This window comes from Gossypium arboreum, chromosome 9 (assembly GCF_025698485.1).
Source record: "Gossypium arboreum isolate Shixiya-1 chromosome 9, ASM2569848v2, whole genome shotgun sequence".
NCBI lineage: Eukaryota > Viridiplantae > Streptophyta > Magnoliopsida > Malvales > Malvaceae > Gossypium > Gossypium arboreum.
Window position 1 is genome coordinate 59096044 of NC_069078.1, and position 11480 is coordinate 59107523.

Here is an 11480-nt window from a genome sequence, read left to right on the forward strand (position 1 = left end):
TCATTATGTTTATATGTGAAATATTTCCAATACACATACAAAAATATAGAGTACGAAAATTTACTTTGTTCATGATATGTTTATAGTCATGTAACACATATATGTAAAATATTTTATAACATAATGATATTTGAAATAATTAATTGACATTTATTTTACTAAAAATAATGATATTTGCAATAATTATTTATTTTATTAATTAAAAAGATGAATTAAAATAGAAAACTTATAAAGCGATATATTTATTAATTAAAAATAAAAAGCTTGAAACGGTATGAAATAAAAATACATTAATATGCTTATAAAAATAATAGAACTTGGGATTCAAGGATATAATTACAATTATCTAACCATCTAACTAAATGAGTTAATATGTTAAAAATATCAATTAAAAATATGAAAAGCTTAAAGCAATCTAAAATAAAAAAATATAAATGTAAGTAAGAGAGGAATCAAACTCAGGACTTAAAAGATAAAATCACTAATATTTAACCATCGAAATGATGGGGATGATTTGTCAAAAAAAGTCAGAAGGTGGATGAAAGCGCGCCCTATTAGATGTGTTTTCGCCTTATTTCTCTAAAATCAACCTATTCTGATAAATATTACAAAAAAAAAAAACTAGCCTAAACAGTTAAACTTATTTAAAAATTGACATTTCTTCATAATTTAGCCCTATATTTTGGGAAATTTTGGACATATTCATGAAATGCACGTTTCCCTAATTTGGTGGAAAGCGAAATTAATTTAAAATAAATTTGAATTTTTCAAAAGTGGAGAGGTTTTGGATTTTAAATAAATTTTTAAGAGTTGTAATTTAATTTATATTTTATTAGAGTTAAAATATGAATTTATCATTTTAATAATTTAAAATTTTATAATATTTGAAAAGATTATATCATTTAAAAATTAAAATACAATTTTAGTATATATTTAAAATTTTATAAAATATCATTAAAAATGTAGAGACATGTGAAATTGTAGTAACAAAAGCAATGGTGCATATAAGACAATGCGGATAATGCATGTGAAAATTGAAGTAATGGCGAAATCTGATTTAAAAGAAACCGCAAACTTGGACTTTTCATTTACTTGTCCCATTCAATAACTCTATTATTAGCATTCCACTCACTGTTTCACAAATCCTATTTTTTGCTGTTTCAAGGAAAAAGAAATACACATAATAATACTTACAAAAAATCATAAATGAAATGATTAATATCTTATGAGAAGACTTTCTATATAAGGAGAGATAGCTTCATCCTTTATAACAAAACTCAAACTGAAAAAACAGGATGGATGTTGCAACAGAGGCACCCAAAGCTCCATTGACAAGTGAAAGGAAGGTTCGAACAGACCTTGAAGAACACATACCTAAACCCTGTAATTCTTTTTTTTCTTCTTTGTTCCAACAGCTCAATATGATTTTTTTTTTTTTTGATAAATATATATTAAATGTTGGATCAGATTTGGCAAGGGCATTTGCTAATCCAGATGTGGAACATCCACATGGAACACCAGGACGTGACAACTATGGAATGAGTGCTCTTCAGCAACACGCTTCCTTTTTTGATCAAGATAAAGACGGAATTGTTTATCCTTGGGAGACCTACAGAGGTTTTATTTTTTCCAATCTTTTCTCTCCAATTTCCTTTTTTACTCATTTTTTTGACAAATTTTATGTATAATACAGGTATGAGAAATCTCGGTTTCAATCCAATTTCGAGCCTTGTTATTGCAATTACCATCAATGTGGCATTGAGTTATTGGACTCTCCCTGTAAGTTATTCTGCAACATTGGATTCCTTTCCATTAAGATACACACGTACTATAGTAAAAATATCGTGGAGGTTCTTACGTCACAGGGTTAGAACTTTAGTTTGGTAAATCGTGCGGTTTTAGGCAATTTTTTTAGTTCAAAATTTGCTTAAGTCAACCTAATTCTCAAAAAATAAGAATTTTCATAGAAATTCTCTAAAGCACCTAAGTAAAGCAGAAGCAAACTCGAAACAGAAAGAAGCCACAAACGAACAGAAAAACCATAGAAAAATAACACACATCAAGTGTTTGTGTAAATGCTCTCAAAATTATTTCATTACTTTAAAAGTTTACAACTGAATAATTACAAATGAGCAGAAAAACCTCTATGTGTAAATGCTCTCAAAACTATTTCATTACTTTAAAAGTTTACAACTGAATAATTACAAATGAGCAGAAAAACCTCTATTTATAGTTAAGCTCCCCAAAATCAAACGATACAGATCGAATTACATTAATAGCTAAAATTAATGTTTATCTCCAAAATAAGAGTTCTAAAGGTTTTACACTCTACACATCTTTATCCCTTAAGATTTACAAAATAGGAGTCCTAAGTTGCTAACATGTAATTCACAAATTTGACAGGGATGGCTACCAAATCTATATTTTCCCATATGCATAGATAGAATACATAAATGCAAGCATGGAAGTGACTCTTCAACATATGACACTGAAGGAAGGTAATTAGCATATAGGATTTGAATCACTAAAAACATTATATAAAAAAACTATTTTAATCTTTCACAAGCAAATGAATGTGATGTTTTCAGGTATATGCCAATGAACTTTGAGAGTATTTTTAGCAAGTACGCTCGAACTGTGCCGGACAAGTTAACACTGGGGGAACTATGGCACATGACTGAGGCTAATCGAAACTCATATGATTTCATTGGCTGGTATTTCAATCACCCTTTTCTTTGAATTCCGTGTACTTTCTATTCATTTAAAAAAAAAATGGAATTGGTTTGCAGGATAATATCAAAGGGAGAATGGGTACTTTTGTATATAATTGCCAAGGATGAAAATGGTTATCTAACAAAAGAAGCAGTAAGGGGATGTTTTGATGGGAGTTTGTTTGAGTATATTGCCAAAATGAAGGGTGGCAAGGTTCACTGACTGAGGTTGCTGGTTTAAAATATATGTGTTGTTTTTGGTTGATGAAATAAAGCTTGAATTAAAATCAAGATTTGTTTTGTCTGTACATTTTTGAGTTTTGAAATTTCTATTCAGATGCGAGGCCATAGATGTATAGATGTAAAGTAAAAATGAAAAAGTTAATAAAGACATATAAAATACACTTTATGTGGTTTTGATTATAAAATAATTTATTAATATTAAAAATAATTCAAACTTTGGATAAGCAGATTTTTATGCTATTAAAGTTTTACTTGATTTGATAATAAAAGAATTTTAATTTAGTTGGGAATTATATAACTTTAATCTGAGCCAGGTTTCGATAAAAATAATAAGTTCATATTTCAAGTTAGGTTAGGTTTGAAGGAAAGAGATAAATAAGAATACATTGATTAAGTTTGGCTCAAATCAATTTACGAATAAGTCAAAGTTCATGTATTAATTAGATCTTAAAAAATTTAAGTATTAACTAAATGCAAGTTGCTAAACTTAGGAACTAAAATATACAGTAACCCTTTCGATTAAAACTTCAATAGAATGTTATTATTATTATTATTATTATTATTATTATTATTATTATGGACTCAATTGATTATTATTTATTAGGAGAGTTTGTTTTACCATTTAAGCATAATAAGTAAAAGGATAAATAATAATAAAAAGTAGTAGGAAAAGTGCCTCGGGAAAGTCAAGGAGTACCAAACCCGGTCCAAGGGAAAATGCAACAAACTAGGCCATCAAGAGGAGTGCTACAGTGTTGTTGGAATCAGACTAAATTGATTGGTAAATATATATTGGTTTAGACAAAGAAATTGAACTAATCTTTAAGTTAATTGCTCAAAAACGGTAAAAATTAAAAACAAGACAAAAAAATTGGTGGTTGAACTAGTTTATATATTTTAACTTATTTATTAATTTTTTTTTATTTCATTATAGTTAAATGAGCTATCAAACTAGTTAAAATACTGATTCAATTTTTAAAATATTAGAGGACGAATCAAAGAATGTGGATTTGCTCAGGAACAATCCAATAGTCATTTTGGGGTCTTGGGCTTTTCTTTTATTTCAAATTGAAGTTTGAATGAAAGTATATTACTTATCCAAGCTCTTTGAAATAATATATATTTTATATTAGGGTAAATTATATTCTTAGTCATTAAATTATATATTTTTAAAATTTTTATAAAAAGTTTATTTTAAAAATAAAAATAAAATGTAAAAGATATTACCTTTTATAAAAAAAAAATGTAAAATTACCAACTTCTCTTTCATCTTAGTTTTCAATTTCCTTTTGTCTATTTTAGGAAAAAAAATAGGGATCCAAAGAAGAATACAAGAAACCTAAAAACAAGAAATGGAATTTCCTTTTTTTACATTCAAACCCTCCTACCCCAACCTCCAGGATAAGATAACAGGCAGGCAAAGATAAGGCATCCATTCCCTTTTATAATATTTTAGATTTTCTATTTTTATTTTTCAAGAATTATTTCATATTTTTTCGAATTATAATTTTATATATAATTTTTAATTTTTTTATAATTTTAATTTATTTACTAATGCCAGCAATAAAAGGTTGAGAGCTAATTTTCTTTAAATAACAGTATAAGGTCAAATTGAATAAAGAAATTAAAGTAATGGGTTAACTTTATTATTATGCCTTGCATATTAGTATACCTATAAATTCATGTCAATTTTCTATTTTCATATAATACTCACATAAACCATGTCATTTTAATTAATGGATTTCATGTCTATCATTTTTTGTCAAGATTAAAATTTTAAAATTTGAAAAATATTAAGTGGTAAAATGATCAAATTAGATAAAAGGACTAAATCTACAACTTATACATGGTGCGAGACTAATAATAAAATTTAACTTAACAGAATTAACTATTATTGTTTGGGTTAATACTGAAATTAGAAAATTTGAAAAATACATAAACTAAATTTGACCTAATTAAAGTATAAAGTCTAAATCCACAACTTACATATAGTATAGAGGCTAATAAAAGCATTTGACCTAATATAAAAAAGGTTAAAATGTGGTCCAAGTCCTTGTCCTCTTCATAGATTTGGGATTTAGTTCCTTTAGTTTTCAAATTTAAAAATGCAAGTCTAATTATTAACACGTTTAAAATTCTATTGTTAAATTCAGTTTCATTACTGTATTATTTTTCCGTCACATAGTTGCCAATAAAATTTTTTTATTTTAAAATGTTACACCAACAAATGTAACAAAAGAATTTCAATGATATTGAAAATTAAACTTGAATTTTAAAATCTGAAAGATAAAAAGACTAACTTTCTTAAAATAAAAATAAATATATTATATTTCGAATATGCAAAAACCATATTTTAACTTATTAAAAATACTAGCATATTTAATTTTCGACACCTGGACAAATTTAGGCCATACCAAAATGCCCAAAAATTGACCCATGAAAGTAGGACACGTGGCAAAGACAAATTGGAAATGGTTTCGGTATTGTTTGGGCCCTGGGGGGATAAAAAGCCCAAAAGAATTTTGTGATTTTCAAAATATGATATTTTGTAATACTAAAAGGAAAGAGGATTATGTTATAATAATAATGCTAAATCTTAGATTATATGTACTTTACGTTCGGTTTTGGGGTTTAAACTTACTTTTCAAGAAATAAGGAGTTTTCGTATTGACTATTTTAAATGATTTCTACATACAAACAAAAATTTTGAAGTAATAAAGTCAAATTATTTGACAATATTTAATCAAATTATTACAACACAGCCATATTAATAATTAGAAAAATCTAGATAAAATTAACTAATTCAAACTAAAACCCTCATATTAAACTTCATTTAATACTACATTTGTGTCATACAAATTGGATTTTGATTAGGATTTATATGATATATATTGGATTTGGGATTTATTATTATCACCTTTGAATTTATCACATCATTAAATTATTATTTTAAAAATTTTAAAATTTTAACTTTTTTATATATTCTTTAGATTTTTTAATTTTTTGGAATTTTATAAATATTTTTAATTTTAAAAATTATTTTATTTTTATTTTTATTTTTCAATTTTTATTAAGAGACCAATTTGCTCATTTTCAAAATTGACAAGGATCAAAAGAATATTTATCTGAATATGTTATTTAAATGATTCAAATTGTAAAATTCAACTCGTCTCGAACTCAAAATTCGAATTACTTATTCTAATCAATTTGAATAATTCAATTTAATTGAATCAAAACATAATATAATTAACTCAATGGTGCATATAAGACAATATGGATTATGCATGTGAAAATTGAAGCAATAATAAAATGATTTAAGCAATGCTGAATTGGCTATAAAAAAAAAAAGTCGGTTGGTAGGTAAAACCCTTTAATTGGTGCTTCAAAGTTGAAAGTAATAGTAATAGTAGGCAATGGTTTATTAATGAGTAGGCCATCGGTTCGGTTTCTTTTTTAAATAATATTATGAGAAGACTTTCTATATAAGGAGAGACAGCTTCATCCTTTATAACAAATCTCACCCACTGAAAAGAAAAGGATAGATATTGCAACAGACAATGGGGGAGCTTGGTAGATAAATTTTTACATTTAATCCTATGTAGATATATTACGGTCCTCGTAAAAATATAAGTAGGCCTTTCAAGGTTTAAGATTTTTATAATTTCTCTCTTTATATATATATATATATATATATATGTTATAGCCCTCCCAAAAATATAAGTAGGTCCCTTCAATATTTTTATAGTATTAAAAATAATATTAAAAAATTTTATTCTTGATAAGATAAAGGGAAAATTTTGTTCACTTTGTTTAAAATTATGTCAAATGATGGCCTGTGAATACTGCTTCTTTTGAATCGATTGTTTGTATGTTTAAATCAATTGCCATGTTGTAATACTACTTCTTTTGAATCAATTGTTTATATGTTTAAATCGATTGTTATAGTAGAATATTGTTTCTTCTTCTTTTGAATCGATTGTTTATATGTTTAAATCGGTTGTTATGTTAGAATATTACTTCTTTTAAATCAATTATTTATATGTTTAAATCGATTGTTATGTTAGAATACTGCTTCTTTGAATCAATTATTATGTTAGAATACTACTTCTTTTTAATCGATTGTTTATATGTTTAAATCGATTGTTACGTAATACATCTAATTTTAGCTTGCCCCTTTAAGATTAACATCCTAGTTCCGCCACTTGCAACATAGGCATCCAAAGCTCCATTGACAAGTGAAAAGAAGGTTCAAACAGACCTTGAAGAGCACATACCCAATCCTTGTGATTCTTTTTTCTCTTCTTTTTCTTTCTTTGTTCCAACATCTCCATATGATTTTTTTTTGACAAATATATATGATATGTTGGATCAGATTTGGCAAGGGCATTGGCTAATCCAAATGTGGAACATCCACATGGAACACCAGGACTTGACAACCATGGAATGACTGTTCTTCAGTAACATGTTTCTTTTTTTATCAAGATAAAGTGGGATTGTTAACCTTGGGAAACCTAAATAGGTTTTTCTTTTATCAACAATTTATTTTAGTTTTTTTATGGTTTACACATTTTGAAAAAAATTATGGTGAAAACAAAAAGGTATGAGAAATCTTGGTTTTGGTGGATTCGAATGCTTTTTTTTTTTTTTTTGCATTAATCGTCATCAATGTGGGATTGAGTTACTTGTTGACTGTCACTAGATGCACGAACGCATAGACTGGAAATATTGCCACAAAAATATATAAATTAAAAACAACAGTGTCTGCAAGTATACGGGTCAAATTGTAATATAGTAAAATTTATAACGAAACAATTCGAGAAGTATTCTGAGAATCGTACCAAAAGGAGGTTAATTAAATTAAAATTACTTTCTACAATAATAGAGATAAACAGTACTAATCTAGACTTATAATACGATATAAAATTTAGTGACAAAAATAACATAAGACTAACAAAAATAAATTAACAATCGAAATTAACTCAGATAACAAGCAGAAGATTAACTCACGACAGTGTTCATAATTAACTTTAAAACTCGGGTTTTAATGAATTAGCCAATAATTAACTAGTTATTACCTCTTAGCCTCTAACTAATTAATTAATCGATAAAAACCACCTATCTCTCCACTCGTAGTTTAAACCATGTTAAACTAAGAGGTGCTCGATAAACTATTCTATCAGCATCATTTATTTAGATTACTTCCCAAGGTCATCAATTCTAGGGTTTAAGCATACATAACTTAAGTTAAATAATTCTATGGCAAACCATAATTTTTTAGTTAATTAATCCCACCTTCAATAATTAATCTCCCTACTCATGAATCTAGATGCAAAATTCCCCAAGTTTAATTCAACATGCAAAGCACAAATTAAACTAAAGAGAATGAAAAAGAGAAATTGATATGTTTCAATATTGGATGTGCTTGGAAGCCAAAAATCCTTGAACAGTTGTTGAGATAACACTGATTGCAAATAAAAACCAAATAAAAAATTATAGATTACTAAAGAAACGAAAGCTTGGGTCGAAATCAAATCCAAGTCTAAAAACAATACTAAAAATTCTGTCAAATCTCAAACTAAATTGAAACTAAAACTAAAAATCCTAAAAACTATTTTCAAAATGGTCTCCTCAATTAAGCCTAAATATTACTATATATAGTCTAACGTTTCTGACCCTCCTAGGTTAGTTAAAGTTGATAAAAATAAATTAAATATGTTTTGTAAAAGAAAACACCCTTGGCAGTATTTTGGCCCTTGTCGAAATAATGTTATGACATTGGATATGCGTGTCGCGAAATTGAACATCGAATGGGACTTTTGATAGCTCGAAGTTGGGTGTCGCGACTTTGCATGCTATTGTCGCGGGACTGTAGTCATTCTTTGTGTTCCTTGGCTTGAAATGACGTCCTGCACACGTAATTAGCTCATTAGTCCTACCCTTGACCCGAATTGGCCTAATGGGTCATCGAAACACCAAAACTTGCATAAAAACGCTTATTTCACTGAATTTAAACGTAAAATACTAAATTAGAAAACTAATAAAAATAGTATGAAATTTCTTTAAAACAAGCTCATTAAGTGCCGGAAAGAACCTAATTTGCCATAACGAATTGTGGCAGATCAAACTCCCCTACACTTAACTCGTTGCTTGTTCGCAAGCAAACAAGACAAACATACAACGAAAACAATATAAAATAATCAAGACTATACTTGAGCATGCTTCATATACGGAATTAGTTTGGGTTATGACAAATAAGAAAGTTTGGCTAAATATGCAATTCTAAATAGATATATAAACAATTCACGATTTTAACCTCAAACATGGTAGTTCATTAAGTTCCACAATAAATAAGTTAAAGTTAGTTAAGCATATGCTTCCATCAAAATGAATACACAAGTACAACATCTAAGTTCGAAGACTACAGGTAATTAGAATCCCAAGTACTCAATTTAACTTTCATCCATGTTTTGAACTCTAGTATAGTACTAACAAGTATAAGCAACTCAACGAGTATTTGTGCAATTATGAGTAAAAATAGCTCAAGTACTCATACTCTTTATTGGATTTTTTGTTCTCTCTTCACTCACATTACTTTTAGCCATTCAATAGTTTTATAACTCTCACTCTATTTTTAATCCTCTAAATGCTTTTGTCCTTTCATTAATTTTCATTTAAGTCCATACTTGCACGGATTTCATACTCACTATACTTTACTATTTCAATATCCATGGATTCAAATAACTGAGTTATGAAATTCGAGCAACCTGTAATTCAAGCAAGCATACATGCCTTCTTGTGTATACTTTTATCATTTGGTATGCTTAAATACTTTTTCCTATTTACAATTTAATAGATTAAACTAACTAGTCTAAAATTAAATCATCGAAAATCCTCTATTATTAGGTTAAATTTATAGTTTATACAAACAACCTATCACATGTTTGTTAGCTTAGAAGGATAAACTTAAAATCATCGAAAGGGAGGTTGAATTAGCCTTTGAGAACTTGTGGTGGAAGTAATGAAAAATATGCAACAAAGAACACAATGATTTATAGTGGCTAGGCCCCAATTACCTACTCCACTACCTTAGCTTACCACAACTAAGGATTTTCCCAAATTTACTAATTTGGCAACCTTTGAGGACTATGTTTAACCTTACAATATCTCTTAAGATTTATGATCCAAAATCTTAAGATACAACTCCTTTAAGGTTTCTACCCAAACCTTAAGAATTAACCCTTTCTTAAAGAGAAACAAATAAGCAAACAAAGAAACAATCCTTACATGATTAGGATGTTTACCAATTAAGCACAAATACAAAGAAGAACACTTGAGCTAAATGAATACAATGAAAGCTCACAAGTGTTTATAAGAAAAGGTATGAAAGAATTAAGCTTTAGGTTGTTTTGATTGATCTTTAAGTTTTGCACATGTATCTTGTTGTTGCTAAACTTTTGGAAGATGATTTTTATACCTTTTAATTGATTTCCAATCATTGTGGTTGTTGTAAAAGTGAATGTAGCCATTGGGGATGAAATACTAGGTCATTAAGTTCAACTACATCAACAAGTATCGATATCTACTAAAAGGGTATCGATATTTTTTTGTAATTAATACTGATTTCAATGACTGTTGGAGCATAAATATCGATACATTAGGAAGTACATCGATACCTTAAGGAAAGTATCGATACCTACCAAGGTTTGAAAATGACAGAATGTCAATTTGGTACCGATTATCAGAGGGATATCAATATCTTGTAAAATATCGATACTTAGACAAAAAGTAATTTTTGTCCTGGAGCAATTCTAACTTGTTTGAAAATGGTTAAAACATATTTGAACAATTGAAACCATTTCAACTTGATTTTTATGAAATTGCTCAACTTTAATTTAATTCAAAAACATTTTAATTTGTTATATTAAAACATATTATCCAATAAGGTTTAGTTTAATAATCTCCCCTTTTAATATAACAAAACATTTTGTAAATTCGTTTTGTAAATTTGTAAATTATTTTAATAAAAGGCATTTTCAATTTAAGCATTAACTAAAAAAATTCTATCTAAAACAAAAAAGAAAAGAAAAGGAAAATAAAATCATCCAAGTTTAAAATTAATTACAACCCCTCCCAAAAAAATTCAAATGAAATGACAAATTAATCAAAATCAGGTTTCGACACTTCGCCCATCTTTGCCTTCCCATTGTCACGTCTTATAGTAGTCTTTGTGGCCTTCCTACTTGCAAATTGGGTTGGGCTATGTTGGCTTGGCCTGTGTAAATGTACACTTTTCATCGGATGTCATTCTAATTAGTTCCTCCTCAAAGTCGTAAATATGAGGATACTCTTCTCCTTCATCTTCTTCTTCCTCGTCATATTTTTTTTCACTCTTCTCCTCATCCTTCTCAGATTGCTTATTATACGAAATGGGTTCATATTTGTTTGGTAGAGGATTTGAAACTCAAATGTCAAACCTCTATGCTTAGTCGATACCAATTGATTTCATTTCTTGCATCGATCTAATAA

General features: G+C 27.8%; 1 protein-coding gene across 1 annotated transcript; it reads left to right on the top strand.

The window, feature by feature from the left end:
• Positions 1–1212: 1212 nt before the first annotated feature.
• On the top strand, positions 1213–3142 carry LOC108454618 (peroxygenase-like). Its single transcript, XM_017753139.2, has 6 exons — positions 1213–1383; positions 1468–1617; positions 1694–1779; positions 2404–2498; positions 2589–2714; positions 2790–3142. Exons 1-6 carry the CDS (start codon positions 1296–1298, stop codon positions 2932–2934), a joined length of 690 nt encoding a protein of 229 aa, XP_017608628.1. The 5' UTR covers positions 1213–1295; the 3' UTR covers positions 2935–3142.
• Positions 3143–11480: the final 8338 nt, after the last annotated feature.